At 35.6% G+C, this 20,533-nt stretch overlaps 2 protein-coding genes and 1 pseudogene across 2 annotated transcripts in view; 1 reads left to right on the top strand and 2 right to left on the bottom strand.

The window, feature by feature from the left end:
- LOC119190576 (insulin-like receptor) overlaps positions 1-1,702 on the bottom strand; it is a 4,770-nt gene extending 3,068 nt beyond the window's left edge. Inside the window, exon 1 of the mRNA XM_037442783.1 lies at positions 1,694-1,702. Coding sequence (XP_037298680.1) covers positions 1,694-1,702 — 9 coding nt within the window. The remainder of the gene's footprint in view (positions 1-1,693) is intronic.
- Positions 1,703-1,975: 273 nt separating this feature from the next.
- LOC119190592 lies at positions 1,976-8,686 on the top strand (annotated as a pseudogene).
- A 442-nt stretch (positions 8,687-9,128) lies between these two features.
- LOC119190575 (dynein heavy chain 8, axonemal-like) overlaps positions 9,129-20,533 on the bottom strand; it is a 12,068-nt gene continuing 663 nt past the window's right edge. The window contains 33 exon segments of the mRNA XM_037442782.1: positions 9,129-9,495; positions 9,945-10,106; positions 10,210-10,331; positions 10,534-10,723; positions 11,479-11,620; positions 12,152-12,319; positions 12,615-12,854; positions 13,222-13,483; positions 13,550-13,635; positions 13,697-13,809; positions 13,882-14,061; positions 14,219-14,279; positions 14,356-14,475; positions 14,636-14,789; positions 14,916-15,051; positions 15,260-15,403; positions 15,405-15,503; positions 15,757-15,974; positions 16,063-16,198; positions 16,280-16,406; positions 16,614-16,680; positions 16,683-16,797; positions 17,031-17,168; positions 17,712-17,927; positions 18,190-18,388; positions 18,560-18,660; positions 18,842-18,876; positions 18,879-18,908; positions 18,911-19,007; positions 19,178-19,354; positions 19,474-19,588; positions 19,729-19,931; positions 20,211-20,342. Of these exon segments, the coding sequence (XP_037298679.1) occupies positions 9,370-9,495; positions 9,945-10,106; positions 10,210-10,331; positions 10,534-10,723; positions 11,479-11,620; positions 12,152-12,319; positions 12,615-12,854; positions 13,222-13,483; positions 13,550-13,635; positions 13,697-13,809; positions 13,882-14,061; positions 14,219-14,279; positions 14,356-14,475; positions 14,636-14,789; positions 14,916-15,051; positions 15,260-15,403; positions 15,405-15,503; positions 15,757-15,974; positions 16,063-16,198; positions 16,280-16,406; positions 16,614-16,680; positions 16,683-16,797; positions 17,031-17,168; positions 17,712-17,927; positions 18,190-18,388; positions 18,560-18,660; positions 18,842-18,876; positions 18,879-18,908; positions 18,911-19,007; positions 19,178-19,354; positions 19,474-19,588; positions 19,729-19,931; positions 20,211-20,342 (4,611 nt within the window). The 3' untranslated portion in view covers positions 9,129-9,369.

The following is a 20,533-nucleotide window of genomic DNA, read 5'->3' as shown; positions in this document are numbered from 1 at the left end:
ATCATTTAAATCACAACCACGAATCGAACTGACGCCACGCTAAACGTGTAATAGTCACTATACAATATAAAACCAACTTATACTAACAAATTATTTCATATTATGTCTTGTACATGCTTGTTTTGTATTGGGAGTTAAGAAACCTACCGTGAATATCAAATTATTCCCGCTTGCGGTTATTGGCTCTCCTCGCGTTACCATCACGATAAACTCTCATCTGAAGCTATGTATTATGAATCAAGTCCTTTACTCTAACAATCTAGATAATCGTTTTTACATTAGAATGCGCTCTTTCAATATGTAATTTAAAAGTGAATTACACTAATGTATAACGTTTCTAATCGTATCAATGTGAACTATTGTTCACAACCTATTCACCACATTAAGGATAATGTACGCAAGGTTATACACACCTTAGTTCAACTACATCTATTTATTATGTGAACTGTAGTATTGCGATAGGTTTTGAATTCTCGATGACATCGAATAATAATATTATTTATCGAATGAAAAGTATACACAAAGGATTGCCTGATTCGAAAATCAAATATTACGAATTCAAGGTACACTACCATCAGACGTGAGTCATCGACGTGACGCTCAATCGATCAAAAATTATGATTATTTCGATATTATTCATACGTGGGATAATACCGTAATTATTTAAAACATTATCTTATATCACATAGTTACCGTGTTACTCGCTTCGAGACGTGTAGGTATTTGGTATATAATTTATATTCCAAACTATAAACTGATGTAATTGCTTTACAAACTCGACAAAAGTGTTTTATTTCACATTATGTAAATTTGTGTGAAAAATCCCGACACGTTCATAGTTTTATACAATGTTGGCATAACAATAGATAGTGATTTTAAATTATATTGACCTCATGTACTTACATAGTTACTTGCACAATAAGACTTGTTAAATAGTTTCAACTTTCAATTACATATTTATATTTCTATCTTAAAAAGGAAAATATCATAAAATTGTTAATCATCTAAACATCACAAAAATAAACTTATTAAAAAATATTACGCTATTTAGAAAGCTTTAATTACATCTTGTTTAATTAGTAATTACTGTTTACGATGTTACGATAATCAATAGCACAAAGATATCTGCAGTCGGTTTAACAACTGCATAGTTATTTGGAGATGAGTCGGACTCAAACTGCATGATGCATGATTCTGTTGTTAATCAACTCTCTAATAACTTTTAATTACCAATTAGTAACGTTAACCAAAATGTTAGTGAACCTTTTCTTCTCAATAATTAACATTGTCGCTGCTTCAAATGCTTTAGCCGCAAACCAAATCGGATGACGAAGTGCAAAGAAACTTATATTTTTAAATAATATTTTTTGTGAAGAACTGTGGGAATACTAAAACGGAAAAAGGTTGTTAAGACTCATTTGAGTTAAATAAATTGTGCTTGCGGCACGATCGGACGTTTACTCCGAGGACGTTTTTATAGGCAAAGGCCGTCGTTAGAAGTAAGAGAAGTCTATTTGCATGTCATGGTGAGCGCCGCGCTTCAAACTCACTCTATAGATTGCCATTAGCCACTCTTTCAATGCCGCCCTATTGTCCTGCAATATATAGCGACAAAACATTCTCTACGTGATGGAATTTTTATGTTTCCGATCCCTAGACACCTCTGGCATTATGATATGAAAGGTTTTTGTACCTTCCTCATTATATCTAAATGACCATTGAATAATTTTATTAATTTAAGCCGTTCTTTACTGCAATATATTGATATCTTAAAATTATCAGATATTAATTTTTTGACTTTTCCACTTGATCTATCATTCAATTAATAATAATTATAGTAATTTAAAACACCGCATTAAGTTTAACCAATTTCAAATAACACAATTATAACAAAGCAATTCTATACGCAATATGGTATAAAAATAATAAAATATTTTTTATGACAAAAACAATGTTATCTTTGTTTTGTAGTAATAAATTAAAACTTTTTCAGTCGAACGTCGCGTCGCGTCGCCGCGGCCGCACCGCTTCTAGTGTCGGCTGCCCCATGTGCACTGGCGCAAGGTGAGTCACCACTCCACGTAAACTTTGTTTACCATATTCAAATAACATTCCGATTTACGAGTCGATTTATAATAAAAATCTTACAGCCGAGTCGAACTATAAATCATCTTGATTTTAGTTCACCTTAATAAATTAACAACTGTTTGGTGAAAGCTTTGTTGTATGAATAGCATGAATAGAGTTTCACCCATTTCAAATTTGGAACATTTTAGCAATATTCTCATAGTGTCTCAAATATTGCGCGTACAGCAACGCATACTGGATATTATCGTGAGTTTGCTATTAGTTAACGCACACCTGCCTCGAGACTCGCTCGATGTCAATGTCCGTCAAACTCGACCCCCATGCGTCTACCTACTCCGCCGGCACTTCGTAATATCGCAAACAAAACCTTTGTGCCACGCTATTTTTATGTAAAATATAATTTACCATGTAATAAAACAAACAACTTAAACTATAAAAAAGATCGTCCCAGTCCGTTTTTATCGTGGTTAGGATAAAAAAAAGAAGAACTTGTACATATTTTTTTTCGACATAAGTAAGTAAATGTATGACGGCTTAGTATTAATAGATAATTGTTGATGTAATGGAAAAAAAAATATTGTTCTTAATTCAAAGAGCATAGGTACATTTTATTTACTCTAAAATTATGGCACTTTCATAGACCTTTGATCATCAATGGCCACGATTATGTAGCTACAAGCAATCAAAACGAGTAAAAAATAGACACAATCATTTCTTACAATTTAGCGAGTAATGCTTCCGGTAGCAGCAAATAAGTAATACCACAGTAATTGCACGGTGGACAGGCTGGCAGTTACTTACACGCTCAGCGCCGGGCGCCGCCGTGTGAAAAACCTATATAATTACTATCTATGTACGTAAACAAATCAGGTCCTAGTATGGTTACTACGCCGTATCCATGCACTAGGAATTTTAAGTGCAAAGATATTTGAAATATCCTAACCGAATCCAAGAGTGTCGCCGCTCGGAGAATGGAGATCCCGTTCCGCGGTAAAGCTGCATGCGCAACAGAGAATAGAACATTTATTAATACTTTTACTGACTTTTGCTTGCGACTAAGCCTACATTAACAACCTTTCCCGGAACATCCTGCAGCCTGCTATGCTGAGTAGTGCTGCACTTTTTGGGAGAAAGAAACCAAATAATATAATATTTTAATAATTAATCCGGTTCTTTGTAAGTATGCAAAATATCATTAAAATCCATTCCGCGACTAAAGCAATTTATATTCCTGATAAACACAATGCCAAGCTATCGTACGATATTATTACGATAGAAATTGTCAATAACTACATGAAAAAAATATATATTAATAATACACCTCAACACCATTCAACAGTAGTATCATAATGGGTATGTATGTATGAATCATATAAGAATAATGCAAAATGTCTTCAAATTATCCATTCATAAAGCAGTTGTCGGCAATCGCATGGACCTATAAAACTTTAATTTCTCTCACGATATATTAAAGATAGGTACACTACGCATAAACAATTCCGACATGCCAACGAGACCATACTTTTTATTACTCAAAGCTTATTAATAGCCTCTTAATGTTCCATAGCAGGATAAAGGCGTTCCTCATAATTATTTATTAGTTAATTAATTTGTAATTCATAAAAAAATTATAAAATGGACATGGCAACATAGACAAAGAGCCGTGTCACCAGTCGCTACTTGCCTTACCGCGTCGGCCGATAACTATAAAGTGACGTTAGCATCCGGCCGGAAGACGATGCTTTCTCAGTTCCTCCCGCGTTGCGTCATCGCTGACACCATAGATTAAAAATAAGTGGCTCCATTCTAGCCCTTGCAAAGCGCAAACAAATAAACGAGCGCTTCCACATTTCCCACAAATATATCCTTCAAGACAGTAGGGCAAATTAAAACAACCGATCACTAGTAACAGTTCCTGCAAACACACAAGTGGTGTTTTAATCCATTACAGTTTCCTCTACCGGACGACCGTTAAAATAAGATTAAACGTTTTACCAAGATATTATTATTAAGCACGTACAGAGGTACCGTCGACTTAAGTGAAAAATAAAGGAGGCATGTGATCCAGAACTGGTTGCAATAACAGCTAGTTATTAGACAGGACTGACGTCTTTAAGTTATGTGGATTTCCGGCGATTCTGTGCAACCGTTGCTATTGACTGTCTTTTATTAGTCACTAAACAACCCTCTCAATAATATATAACGCTATTAGAACATATTATACATATTTAATTACGACGTCTAGGCCCATTTAAGTCGTGGTTAAGTAATTATGGAAACAGTTATAAAGGGACCGCCGTAACATCATTACCTCCCATCTCAAACTAGGTTACAACTATGTATCAAGAACTCTTATTACAAACACGGCTATGTAGAAATTTTCGTAATCAAATAAACGTACATTATCGCAAACCAAATTTTACGTCTTGATTTATAATTGGCAGACCTAATTGTTCAATGACCCAATACCATATTAAGTGTTAAAAATGCCATGGTTTTTCAGAATCGACGGAGCGTTCTGTGTGGCGCTATGGTTGCGTAATCGGTCATCATGCGCCTCTTCCGCGGATCGAAGCGTAGGGAAGTGACCGGGCCGCGAGCCGTCACGACGCCGTCTCCGCGACGAGACGCCGCCGCCGCCGACGCCGCCAGCGACCCGCCTCACGACTTCGCGCTTGTAACCGCTCTTCCAGCCATGGTCATGGAGGACGATGTTAGGGAGATGAAAAAAGGTATCACCCATACCATTATAATTTTTTTATAATAACATTATAAAAAAAATCCAAATAGCTCGTATTATAAAACCTATCAATTACCTAATGTGCATTATATTTTACAGTGTTTGCCACATGGGGTCGTCGAATGGGCAAGAAACTCGAAATGCTAAAAAAACCTGAAGTTAAAGAAACATCGCCAGAACCACCACCTACAGTGGAAATAAAAGAAGATGTTTCCGCAACAGTAACGGGTCAATACAAAAAGAAACCTAATTGGAAAATGGGACGAAGTAGTTCTGATTCAACTTCATTGAAAAAAGATAATGACACAGATTCTATAAGAAGTGGTTCAAGAGATAGATCCCCTAGTCCTTTTAAGTCGTTATTCCATCGAATGGGTTCAACAGGAATGTTAAATTCTTCTAAATCACAATCTTTGAATACCCATAATAGCTCGGAAAGTTATCCTGTTGCAAATGGGCCCTCTCTACAGACAGCTGTTCTACATCACATCTTTCAACATACGTCAAAGCTGACGACCCATCAGATGATATTGATTTACAGAATAACGATAACGAAAATAAAATGTCTCCCTCTAAATATAATAAGTCACTTCCTGAAGAATCTTTGGTTGCATCATCAGCTAAAGCTGTCAGTTGTGATAATATTCCCCATTTAAAACGATGGGCAAACAAGTAATGGTGCATGTAAGAAACCGAATTTCCCTTACGCATTTTTGCGCTCCAAACTATCAGTTCTACCAGAAGAAAATAGTATGGCGTCGCAGCAAAGAGCCAGCAGTGTTAGGCAGAGTTTTTCGGAAAGAATGGATCGAAGGTCACCTAAATTTAGAAAAGAAAGACTATACCCATCAAATTCACGGTCAGAGGAGAGATACCAAAGTAATGACAGTATATCTATGCATGAAGATAATACATACAATTTACATAATAGTGCATTAAGGAGCGATTACGATTTGACTAGAAGTTCTACAAAAGTATTAATGAAATCGACAGTGCTCCTTATGCAATAGGGCGCACCGATGATTTACAGGAGATCATCAATGATATCCCAAAGAGCACCAATTGATTATGATCCTATGCTCATACCCAGAAACCGGAATAGTTTTTACCGAGTATACGAGTATAATTCAATTATTGATTCTATTAGAGATTTGAAAACTGAACTGGCATCTTCGTCGCACAGTATTCATCACGGACCAGAGAATGGCGAAGTTCAAGCTCACCGTTTAAGTAATTACGTTAGTTCTAATGAGTCAGGATATGACAGTGATGGTAGACCCACTGACGAACATAGTAACCACTCCCCACCAGGATATTTAAGTCATCTCTCTAATGGTCCGATAAGACGGGACCATAATATTGATTCCGGATTCGAAGCAACTCATAGCACATTTTCAAGACAACTAAGTTTAAACCATAAAATAAATATAAGTAGGGTGCAAGTTCCGATGAGGAGAAGTTCTACACCATGTGCTTTATTTCCTGTTGAAAAAGCAGTTTCATATCAATATGAAAACGAAAGAAAAGAGGAAAAAAAATATACGAATGTACATCACAATCTTATAGTTGATCACAATGATTCCAAACCACCGCCTCTTCCAAAGAAAACAATTAGTAAAAAGCCGCCTTATATTTACAAAACAATAACTTTGGATGAAAGAGTACAGACAAGAAAGATAAAGTTTTTACATTCACAGCTTCTTCCTGTAGACAATAGATGTCCATTCCTCAACGGCTGAAAGTAACCTACTAACTGAATCTAACTCACAAATTCATAAAATATCTGAGACAGATATTTTGGTCGAGGTCCCTGTACGAAACGATTTCGGAAAAAAGTCGATTATTAAAGTCTAGATTGGATGAAAGCCTTGGAGTTTATTTGGCACAACATAGAGTAGATTTCGACAGTAGTGGTTTAAATTATGAAATTCGGTATATAGTTGTTAAATTGGACTTAGATGGAATAGCGCACCGAGATGGCCGGCTCAGAATTGGCGATGAAATAGTAAATGTAAATGGTAGGGTGTTAAGGGGTTTATCTTCTTTAAAAGAAGTCCAGCATATCGTTAATTCGTGTTCTACTGAAGCTACTGCAGAAGAAGGTGCTTTATTTCAAAGGTATCAAGTCGATCTCGTTATGGCACATGATGAGATAACACCGTTCACGTTAAGCAAAATAATTAACAGCCAAAGTCACGATCAACAGAATCTAACAAATGCTAATCCTCCTGACATAATATCACAAACTGTGCATAAACCCTCGCCGTCCAGTCAAATTACTATAGAAACACATTTTCCTACAGAAAACCATTTTTATAATTTCAATGAAAACTTTGCGAGCAATAGACATTCAGCTGATCTCAATAGAACAGACCTTAACCGAAAATGCGAAGGAGGCGTTCAAGGAAATAATGACCATAGAAACTCAAATCAGAAGAGTGACGATGAAAAATTGTTTGAAAAGCATTGTTATTCTACAGTCTTCTCGCATCTCTCACAAAACATTACAAACATCGAAATCTCTATGAGATCTTCACCAACGCCACGGTCAAATCATACTAATAATTATCGGCCAATATCTCTTCACAGTAGTAGACCTCAACCGGCAGTTGGTCAATATTCTGTTTACAGCGATAATACAACAAATGAAACTAAAGAAAATTCATCACACTACATAAAACATGTTCCACGGCTCTATCAAAACAGATCCTTTGAAAGTATACCGGAACAATTAAGAAATAGTCGAAATAGATTTTTCAATAGGGTTGGATCACAACGAAGTTCACCAAGTCACGTATCACGACACCAAGAATATAATTCACAAGTGAATCACGAAGGACCACATGGGGGGCATTACGCACATACGAGCATACATAAAGCTGAATTTTGGAAAGGGCCTGGGCATAAAAGTCTCGGTTTTAGTATTGTAGGCGGAATCGATTCGCCGAAAGGACAAATGGGAATATTTGTAAAGACTGTATTTCCAAATGGACAAGCTGCCGACAAGAGTACAATTTTTGAAGGTACGTGTAATAATATAATTGATGTTCGCGTTGCTCTTACTTATCTAGGATAGAATGTATTATTTCTTTTTCTATGATTTTAGGTGACGAGATCTTGTCAGTCAACAATGTGCCAACGCGTGGGCTAAGCCATGCTGGAGCCATATCGCTTTTCAAACAAGTAAAAGAAGGAAAAATAGAACTGACGCTTTCAAGAAGAAGGTATGTATGATAATTAGCAATACGAATGTTTAAAGCATTTTATTGATTACTTGTGATAATGCCTACATTTTTTTCCAGAGCACCTAGGTCAAGATCCGTGGAACCTCTCGGAAATTTTCGATGCGACAGTAAAAGGGAATAAAATTTCTGAGGAACCTTATTTTCCAAAGAGAATGTATATGTGCAATAATATTCCTTCTATTATATTCACTTTAGCCAAAGGCAACTGTTTTGAAGCTAAATAAATACATGTATGTTAAGTTGATTTACACAGAATCGAATAATATTAAATATTACTTTGTAAGTAAATGTTTTATAAAGACGCTGTAGAATATGTACTGTTTAATATCAGTTTACGCTAGTGTCGTTTTAGCTTGACCATACAATAATACACGTTATTCAGTATATGAGCTAAGGGATGTCACTGGTGTAACGTAAATAGCTTACTATTTTATGTTAGCTTGTATGATATACTGATACGATAAGACTGTATGTATTATAGACACTTAGGAAATATCTAATTTAATATGTGTAGTCTGCCTAACGAATATTGTTAAAACATTTCATTAGAAATGCTAGATCTCGTTACTATTTGTATAGTTCTTCGCGAATCTCCTACCTTTAACTTGTAAAATTAAATCAGACTGATGTTCTAATTCCACATTGAGTACCTTCATCACTGCCAAAGTTTTAGACTTTATACAAGAAGCCGCCTTATCAAATATAAAATTATAACTCACCAGTGATTATGGAATCATTGTTAAACATGCTTCTGTCGTAGAATCCTTGTAAAATACTCTCTCTATAGATAGCTTCCATGCAAATGTGATGACAGTTGTGTAACATCAGCGAATGTGCTCCGTCCATTGATATTGTTAAACAGATTGTTTTAATAATAGTTTAGTTTTGGCTTATAAGTTTACGTCGGATAATATTTAAAAGCCAACAACAAAGTATATGAAATGACCGAAACCATCCATTTACCGACCGAATGTAATTATTGTGTGTAAGCTATGTCTACAGTATTGTAGGATAAAAGTTGTCATATTTTATAAGTATAAATAAAATGCAATACCTCCAATGCTTTTACCATGATTTCAAAAAATAATATGTTTTATTTCGGTAATATCACAAAATAATAAAAAAAAACATAATAAGACAATTATTAATACCTACCATTAAAAATCAAATGCATAATATTATAATAAATACCACACACAATACATAATAATGATAAAAAATGTGCCTCTCCGAAACAAGGAAGACGACAAACAGGAACACTTGTTTTGATACACCTCGGATCACCCACAAAATACTCTATTTAATGTCACACAAAATAGCTACACCTCTCAGAATCCAATGATCAGGGTTTTTAATGGTGGGCAGCCATAAGGGCGTGATGAATGTCAGTCCGGTACGACAAGGCTTCTTATACACTGGACACTGACAACAAAATAGTATGAATAAATGATACGAACTGAACTTACGACTCTGATATGGACACATTACATTTATTTAGTCCAATTGACATACAAACATGCTATTTTTTTATCGTGTACGGCAAAGTGACCCCAGTGCACCTAATGGTAAGTAGAATGGTGTCCAATAGAATATCGACTGACGAGAGATGATTAACCCTCGGCAGTTGACACAATTATGCCGGCCTGTTGGAGCCGGACATACACAGGTTGATCCGGGGACGCGACTCACTTACGTAGGCCACTATGGTAGGTTTTAACATCTTGTCTACGGTGGTCGCTATCCGGGCGGATATTGAATATATCATACTATTCCAATACATACATTAATTTCAACTCACCTTAATCACTTTCCAAAAAGAAAGGACGTTAGCATACAGACATACAAACTAACAAACAAATTCTATACGATACCTGGTATAACTTCGGATCCTTAGGGGCAGTAGAATTGATAGCATACACGTGTATTACCGGCAGGGCAGTATATAGAACCTTGAGGGTTGACTCGCAGAGTCTTATATTACGACGATCCCATCCAGCACCGTCCAAAAATACGCCATGAATGAAAACACCTTCCTATGGAGAATACACTAAACTTAGCAATTCCTTAAACCTTCAGGATTAAAGGGTTTTAATAATCTTACCGTAAATGGCATGTAACAAATTATAGTATGCTTACTGGTGGCGGTGCCTTAACCTCCTCGTAGTAAATCTTTGTGACATCATTGTGCAATGAAACCATATCCAAAGCCCAACCTTTATGTGCTCGTGTTACCTCTTGACGCATAGCCGTCAAAAATCCTGTCAGAAAATTGATTACGAGGTGGAAATAACAAACACTGGAAGTCAAGTGTTTTAGTAGTATTAACGTTAATGCTACAACAGTCACAAAATTAAACCTATTACTAGTACTCTGAGTGTTTATTCTCATACCACTTGATGAGTATGTTCAATTAAATATAGAAATTAGGAGGATTCAATAGATTCGAAATATCCATTATACCTTGAGGATTAAAAAAACCGGTCATCCAGAATGAGAAAGGTCTTGCTTGAAAACACCACGTCGAAAACTGTATATTCCTTTCCAAAAACTCGGTGAACCAGAAACCGAGTGTGGATGAAGACCATGAGCTCCTCAACCACAACTTTGGCACTTTTGCGTCATAAATACTATCCAACGAGTCACGAAGTGCCTAAATTAACAAAATTAATGATTCAATGTGAATTTTACTTTTGCCAGATTATTACGTTTTTGAATTATGTTAATGTGTTTCTTGATAGAGCAAGAGCCCGTGAACCCCAGACCTTCGTTATTTTATAAAAGCTGAAAGTTTGTCAGCGCATGCTCCCAACACAGGTAACAACGGCCATCGGCCAACAAGTTTGGGCTACAGTGGCTTTGGCAGGTACACGATACTAAAGGTGTGTAAAATACCGATTTAGTTTCATCAAATAATAAAGTGAGATTTTATGGTATTACCTTCAGAAAATTATTAAAAATCACGTTATTTATTGACAGACACTTCACATCGTGGCAATCCCTTGCCAGACACCCTTAATGTTCATGAAGTTATAATTTTATTTACGTTATAGTATAGAAGCTGATTTTTATGTATAGTACTTGGGTAATAAGTAAATAATGTTTCCTCGTTAGCCAGACGTTTTTGATACTCACACACCTTTTACACACCTTTAATACCGTGTACCTGCCAAAGCCACTGTAGCCCAAACTTCATAATGGCCCATCGTTGTTACCTGTATTGGGAGCATGCGCTGACAAACTTTCAGCTTTTATAAAATAACGAAGGTCTGGGGTTTACGGGCTCTTAGACTATGAGATAATTTACATAAATACATTTCAATTTAGTTTATTTTTTCCTTGAAGAATACTCGACAACAATATTCGAATTCAAAAACAATGTGCGACAAATAGCCTCAATCAACTTACTTCATTCATAATTATAGTGCCGTCAATAGCCAAGAGCAAATCTCTTAACGTGGTTCTCACGAGTGAAATCACTTTCTGCATTCGATCGATTTCTTGACGCAAGAAAATCACCATTGAATTCAGCATTCCGTAATATCTCAATCTGAAGTGAAAGTTAATAATAATAGGTCAAATGTAATCTACTCGTATTACGGTGCAGCGCTGGCTGGGTTTAATACAATATAGGATTAGCCTGAGTACTCATTCTAGCGTAAACAAACATAAAGCATATAAGGTTTCAGACATGGCTTAGCTCCGAGGCCGTTGTTGTAATATGCTAAATGCATATCTCTTTACACGTACTCACTTATGTGTTTACGTCATTATAGGTCTTATTACTATTCTATAAAGATATAAAACAGCGCCCACGGGTAAAATAACCTTATGCCTACACTATCATTGGCGATGTGTTTAGATGGAATATACTGTAAATCTATACCCACAACCTAACAAACATATACAATCCACTCGACGAACTTCGAAACCCACACACGTATTACAGTGTAATAATAAACTGTTGTAAACATAGATCATTTGTATTTAAACACCGTACTTGACTTTTACGAGACGTCAGTAAAAATTGGGAAAATATATTTCACGGTACAGCGTCAAGTGTAATTTATTATATGAGTACCTCTCCTTGACCTCATGCGGGTCGAAATTGGGCGGAACTTTGTCCAGCATCTCTTTAGATTGTCTATAAACTGAAGCCTCGCGGGTCTCTCCACCACCAGAACTAGACTCTTTGGGTTGTATAGAGAGTATTGTATCCAACAATTCCTGAGTCTTACTACGTTGGTAACTGTAAACCAAATTTCATACTTAATAGGTTTTACAAATGGTTTTGATACATGCTAATATGATCACTACAGACATTTTAGGTATTTCTTCAAAGCAATATCTCTCTGTGCAGAGATCGATCTGATCGATCTGAAGAAAGGCTTGTGTGATCCTCTATTATACCGGCCTGAGTCTTAGAAATTAAAAATATGTATAATTTAAGTTAAGTTTTCATTGAATACATTAAATATGACATCCTACAAGACTTCATATACTTTCAATTTTACTCAAACTTTATATATAAATTATTATTTTACGTAATATCTGCATTAGTATGCAGTCCGTAAGCTTGCGGTGGATCAACAGTCTTCATTTTATCAATCTCTTCAAGATATTCTGGAATGTTCTTGAACTTCATAATTCCGTAACCCTTGTAGAACTGGAAGTCCTCCGTAAATAGTTGGTCGGTGAACCACACGCGACAGAAGGTGCCGAGCAACCGATTATCATAGTCATCAGTAACACGACCTCCGTATTGAACAGCTGATACCATGTATCTAAAGAGATAGTCATGCAATTATGTAGTCACCCACACAAGTAGTCGAACAAATACAAAACTCCAAATCCCCTTTACACATTCAGTTCAATTTGTTTTTTTTTTTCTATGTTTGAAGTAAAATAAATCCTCTTTATTTTTGTGAAGAAAGATTGATTTTGTTGACAATACAAATGTATATAAGTACACGATTTGAAGTTCTAAATTTGTTCAACTACGTATTTGGATAGCTGTAAAACTATATTATTACACTAACGTTAAAATATTTTCATTAAAAAATATCGGCAACGTACTCAACAATATGTATAGAAATTTTGAGGAAATGTGTCGAGTGTAAACTTTCTGACCTACCTTCTTGTCCTTCTTACCTTACAGTAGTCCAACTGATAGTCTGTCCCTGTTCCAACCCGTCCAAATGATTCTGCACAAACATACAACACGACAACCAATCCGCAGAATTGAACTCGTAAGGTATGTTCCACCCGAGTGGGCCGAACTTGCGTCTCTCTTGTACCACAGTGTGCAAGAACGATATCGTATAAATAAGCGGTAAATAGAATGGACTGTCACTGTAGTCTAGGAAGTCTTGGCTCATTGAATCATATGTCCGCATCAATCCGGCTTTTATACCTATCAAAAAGATTAGTTAGCAAACAACTACCAGTTCACAATAAAATTAATATGGTGCTAAGTTACCTGATGGCGGTTCACAAGTATACTTTATAGACATCTGGAGTAAAGTGATTGGGAACTTATCATGCACTTCTGTAGTGATCCACAGTCTAAAAAGATAAAATAATTACCTACTGTATTACGTTAATAAATATTAAAAAATAAACTTACCTAAACGTTTCGTGAACCTTTTCCGGAGTTTTTTCTAGTTCAGCAAATTGTTCCATTATCTCAACCATATACTCTAAACCCAAGTGACAATTTTGAAGAAGCACCCATAATCCCTGCAATCCAATTTTATTTATAATAATTGGTATAAAACAGTTCATTATAATAAGAAGTTTGCCCAAGTTTACCTCGTTAATACCGCGGTCAATTAATTTTCTTGCATGTACTTCCTGACCTTGACCCATTGATATAGAGGAGCAAAGACATTCCAGCCGCTTGGCAGTCCCTTCGATGGAAGGAGTAGGGTCAGAACCCATCGCCAAGAACCCAATGAGCGGCACTAGCGGTCGCGCTTCCATCACCATTTGCTAAATATGATCATAAAGAATTGAAACACAAACACAATGTTCTATTAAATAATATTACTTTACCTGAAGCATCTACTTCAACGAATCTAAATACCAACTTATCTAGATTAATACAAGTCAAAAAATAAAAACATGGTGAAAATAAAAAATAACTAACCTCATAATTGACAATCACAGCTTCTGAAAATCTAGCTCCCATTGAAGAACAAACATATTTCCTGAAAAAAAACGGGCAATATTGTATGACAAAAATCTACTTATAATAACTTGCTCTTACATGACTAGTGAGCTTACAAGCTCTGCGCTAGGGTACGATCAGGAGACCAGGAACGAACAACAAGCAATTTCCTGTAAACATCTAGTGTATGATATCCATCAGGTAAGGGCTCGTCTTCTGGTGCTTCTTTGTCAAACCTGGAAACAACCATATTCTTAATTAAACCATATAAAGAGTATATTTTAAAGATTCAACATAGATTAGACACAGACGTGTTTCATTGGTAAATGAGGATGAGTACTAACACTTAGTGTTACTAAGTCTGTTTGATCAATGATAATGGCAGTATGAGCTCACCAATTTTTCCATCCTTTCTCATTATTAGCCACCTGGTTTAAAATATTGGTAAACTGCCGTAAACCGCTCAATTGCACCAAGTTTAACCAAGACATGTCCGTGACCCACTTGAAGGGCTTAGGCGGGCAAGCATTCAGATCCAATGCAGCACCGCCTAAGAGAAAACAACCACATATCAAAATGATTTTAATATTAGAGAGCCAACTAAATATATATTACATTCATCTATAAGAAAGAAACCACAACTATGTAATTGTTATTTGCTTAAGCAAATGCTTACCTTTAATCAAGGTTTGAAATTCGTCATAATTTATATATTCTTTCTGCAAGTCGATTTTTAAAGTCAGCAGTAAAGTAAACAAATATTTGTGCTTTTCATAAAATCCGCGACTGATGTACTTGAACACGTCGTATGTCTAGAAAGGATTAATGTTTTGCTTATTTCCTAAAAAAAAGCCCTAGAACTATTTAAGTAGGCAAAATAAAGAATTATTAACAAAAAAAATAGAATCTCTGTTTTTGGAAATCGGTTAATACTCAGGTTAAAGAATTTTATTCTCAAAAAAAAACAAAAGGTCACTCTTACTACTTCAAACTACTTATCTAAATAAAATACGATCTTACCAAATAGTCAATGATGAATCCAATTCTCCTACTTGTTATGGGGCTCTGAGGCGACCTTTCCATAGATATGTCAAACCTCTCCAGAAACTGCGCCAGCGACGTCTGATACATGTTGCACACGAGCGACATGTTGCAGACCAAGAAAGTACTAACACGATCCCCTTGTAGCTACAGGACGGAACTCTTCTCGTGCCGCATTGATTTTTATCTCAGTTTCTTTGGCAACGTCTAGTTTTTCTCTTACCTACATTGGTTTATTACTTTTACAACTTTTTATACTCAGGGATGCTTTCAACATCTCATTATGTTTCCCTCTAAATAAAGGACTTAATGGCCATGAATGTGTATATAACATACAAAAAAATTTTGCTTTATAAAATTTGTCAAATTGAACAAAATACAGAACTCTTCAAAATACGTAAACATAAAAAGATTGTCTTTAGATTATCATTGTAGCTTAAAAACATGAGCAAAAGTTTAACAACACAGTTGCTAACCTCAGTAGCAGTAGCCTTCGTGACGTTCAACACTTGAATCAAAGACACGTCCTCTACTAGCGATCCTTGTATAGTCGTCAGTTTGTGCAACAGATTGGCTTCCAACTCTTGCATCTTCCGTCGGTTTGCGGTTACGTCCATAATCAACTGAGTACGTTCTGCCTCCATCTCTGCCTTCTCCGTTAAGATCACTCGACCCAATAATTGATCCTCCAAACCTTATACCACGTGGTAATATTAGAAAAGATTTGTGTTTTTCGGTAAAAATTATAAAACACTTAATTATATCAAACAAATTTATAATACCTTGCATAGTCACAGTAAAATCAATGATTGAAGTTCGTGCTGAAATCTCTGGAGTGTACGCGGGATTGGGAAGTTTTGTCGTAATGTATATTTTATGACCAGCCGTAACATCAATTTCTTTGTCACCTAACCTCACCTACAATTTAAACAAATATAGCGACATCTTTTCTTACAAAGTTTAACAAGACTATAAAACACCTATTTTGAAATCTATAACCTTGTAAGAAGATCCAATTTTGATATAATTCCGTTCTAGAATATTATCCAAAGCTGGATCTAGTTCTTCAGCAACATCTTCGATAAGTAAAGGTCTTCCTAGCGACACACAATCTTCCATGTGATTTCTATAACATTTTAAACAAACATCACATAAACAAAAATCATCTATGCGTATAGTGTATACTAGATACTATAATATAAGCAAAAGCTAGTTTGTTATATAGAGATTTTGACATTATCACTATATGCATTAGTAAAATTATATCAAGTATTTTTAAACAAATATACAAAGGGATCACAGAGAAATAAACCCGACATCTCAATGAAATTACCTAAAATATTTATGATTCAAAGTAGTAACAATAAGTTCGTTGTATTTCTCCATATTTTTAATCCAGTTTTGCCCTGTGTTTGCGGATCGATGAGAAGAGGAAACCGTGACGCCTTCGTGACAATAATGCCGTTTTGTATCGACAGCTCGTCTGTAGGCAATCCACACAGATTCCAGTCGCCAATCTACGGATTTAAGAAGGAAAATTTCGCTCAACAATTTTAAAAGTCAATGTATGTTCGTCATTACATTATTACTGGAATTTTACGCTGGTGTGACTAACGCGTACATTGAGCGTGAATACAAATATCAATATGGTTCATTAAGGTAAAGTGAAGTATGACATTTAAAAGATGGAGGCAATTAAGTTTTTAGTGTTTCCTTTTCATATAAATACTTTCACAAATATGAAATATACCGTGGCAGTATCCGTAAGCTGCTCAGTGATGTTCAAATTCATAGACACTGGTATTTTTCTTCTCAATAATTCAGTCAACCAATTACTTATTAGCAAAGATCGGAATTCTTGGTTGAAGGGTCCAGAATATGACAAAATCTGAAATCGTGATACACCCATTCTTATTAAAAAATGCAACTCATCGTCTAAATACATCAAACTTGACTCTCTTAACTATAACTGGCTTTTTGTTAAGCAATTCGACAATAATTAAGTAATATCGAGAAGACCTATGGACTGCTCAAAACTAATTAAAAAAATATGCAAATGCATTTAAAATATTGTACATACACTTGAAAAAATTTAAATACATAGAATTTATTATGCTGAAACATCACACTACTCTCTATGCTGCAATTGTCTATACAATCCCACAAGAACAACATATTGTAGCCACAAATGTAGCTGAACAAATTAAAAAATTGAAAACGCTTCTACACATTTACTTAATCAAAATTTTGTTATTTCTCTATCTAAAATAGAATAAACCCTATGAAGTTACTTTTAGTGAAGAAGACACTGTTGATACAGACAGAAGGTTTAGTCAATTTAAAGTTTTAAATTTGTTTAGCTACTTTCGTAACTGACTGTATTAATAAAATAATGTATGACTGTATTAAAAAAAAAATGTTATAATAAAACACACCCTGTAAGCAACAGTATATCGCCAACCAGCCGCTCAATTTCCGACTTGAACAACGCTGACTGTTCAGTCCAGCGGACTCGCTCGCCACTGAGCCCATTAATGAGCGCGGTGGCGGCGTCCATCTTCTGCTGGCACTTGGCCGCGTCGTCCAACACCGCTTGCTTGAGCGTCATCGCTTCGTCAAACATTTTTTGGACTTCAGCTAACTCCAGCTACGGGGATTTGTGACGTTAGTGAAGTAATGAACACTTCTAAAGCAATGTATTCACTGACACAAAAATTTTAATTTATAGCATTGACTGCCACGGCTACTATATAAAACGTTCGCTGGCAAAAGGTCAAGCATGATTTTTTTATTAAAAGTGAACAGTAAATTGGTAATTAAGATTAAAAAAAAAAGCTATTTGTAGGTTCTTATCCTTAAATGATTAAGTACACTAGTGCGGTCTGCTAAATTACTATGATAGTATTTACCTCTTTAGCCGCTAACTGAGCTTCAGCAGCCTCTAACTCTTTCTTAGCTGATTGATATTTGCCTTGCATTATAGCTAAATTAGCTTTTAGCGGCAATACATCTTTATTGACCGAATAAAATTGAGCCATAGCGATAGTCCATGATATCAAACCGGCTACATTACCGCAAGCTACCTTCGCCGCTTCAAACGTGTACCCGCTACGCACATAATAAAAATTAGAAATGACTAATCAGTTATACCACTAAATATAAATTTCAAAATATTTATCACTATTTCCTTAACCGGTAATCGTTATAACTAAAGCGAATTACTAAATAACGTAATAGAAAGAATTAGAAAATGTTAGAAACATGATTTGAAAGTCGTACCTGAAACCGAAGTAGGGTTGCAACAAATCAATCATTTCAGCATTGATCTCGTCTTTGGGATAGAATTTGAGATTATTTAGGAACCTCGAATCTGCCATAACCTATGAAAATCATAGATCATCCATAAAGCCAAATCAAACATAATATTTGAAAACTACTATTTAACATTGAAAAAGCTTGCCCGCGTCATCATTAATATCTCAAATACAAAAAATAACAAAATATGTTACTTTCTTAGTAGGCATTTAAACATTTTGAAGTATAGTACTTTTCAATACAAACCTTCAGCGACTCAGCCCACGAAGCCGTTAAAAATGCCTCTCAGGGTCTGGCTTAATAGGATCGATCCTTTTCTGAACAACAGTATGACAGCGTCCATAATAAGTGTAATCAAATACGGCGGTTTACCCAATTTCCTCACCGTTGCAATATCAGCTGCATTAATTGTCTGTCAGTTTTGAAAAATAATGTCATTACTTAAATTAATAACGAGTAAGACAAAACAATATTGACATTTCCCCTGAAGATGTGTTCGTTGTGTCAATAATCTGATCCCTCAAAGTGGAAAAAATAAAGATGAATGACTTAATAATAACAATGCTGATAATATTTTGTAACCTGTAACGCGGCCTCAGCAGCATCAAGAGCGGGTTTGGCAGCGGCCAGTTTTTCTTCTGCCACAGCGGTCTCAGCAGCTATCACACTGACGAGCTTCACGGCGCGGTCCTTCACATCCATCACCTCGGCTTTCACCACTTCAGCTGCAGCGGCCGATTCCGCCACCGCAGCTAACACCTAAATGATAAAACAATCAACGTAATGGTCTATTTTGTTTTTTTAATAACTTACTACGACAGTGAGTCTATACATTAACTACAGTAACACACTTTTAAGATCTTGTATTCACACATTACCTCTTCAGCTTTTGCTGTAGCCTCCTTAATTTCCAACTCTTTCAGTTCCAACTCCTTTTTTAAGACGTCTACGCTAGCTGCCGCTTCTACCAGTTTATCCAGGCCAGTTGTCATTCTGAATAAAAACATTTTATGAAACTATCTAGCCTTACAATATTGTATGTTTATCATTAATATCCATGTTCAACGATTTTAACTAAAATACCGACAAGATACAATGTATGTATAGGTATACGAAAAGTCATAATATTATACCTGCGCGCCATCTCGGCAATTTGTACATGTTTCTCTTTATACAGCACTTTGTAGCCCTCCAAAAACGATAAATATGACTTAGGAGTGACATGGGTCTGCCTCCTAAATCTGTCATAGTACGTTAAGCAAGTGTCCGCCACATTATCTTGAACCATACCCATTATCTCAATCAGCTGTTGTTTTGTCTCCGCTGAACATACCACCTTGTGTCAAAAATTCAAAATAATTATGATAAATATATGGTTTAAAAAAATGTGAATACACCAACCGTTACAACATGCCCCTTACTAATCTTAAGGCATCGGTATCAGGAATAATAATCAAATTCTTTGATCGCATCCTCGAGGTTAAAACAAATATTTACGAATCATGTACAATTTTTTGGGAAAACAAAGCCGCGCTTCGTTAGTAGCTTTCGTAGCGGGCTCCTCGTCTGCCACAATTAAAATGCTATTCAATAATTTAAGCTTTCGATAACTCACATGAAAATCGGACAAGAAGTGAAGTGCCACTTCAATAAGCGCAACCCTAGGCCATTTCTGGAACCAATCCATTGTAGACCCCGAAATAAGTCCAGGGAACTTCAGCGCTCTGCTGCGGAATTTTTCTCCTACCTATAAAATGTAATACTTAAATTTAACAAAGTACAAATTACTTTAACGACCATCCTGTAATGAAGTTTCTACAAATCGAACAACAAAAATAAAAGGATTTCCTGTGATTGCATACACTAATATAAGCATGAAGCTTACTACTTTTTGACTGCTAACAGAAGAAGTACAAAATTTTGACTGCCAGCAAACTA

This window comes from Manduca sexta, chromosome 25 (assembly GCF_014839805.1).
Source record: "Manduca sexta isolate Smith_Timp_Sample1 chromosome 25, JHU_Msex_v1.0, whole genome shotgun sequence".
NCBI classification, from domain to species: domain Eukaryota; kingdom Metazoa; phylum Arthropoda; class Insecta; order Lepidoptera; family Sphingidae; genus Manduca; species Manduca sexta.
The sequence above is the reverse complement of the archived record's forward strand: the minus strand, read 5'-3'. Positions and strand labels throughout refer to the sequence as shown.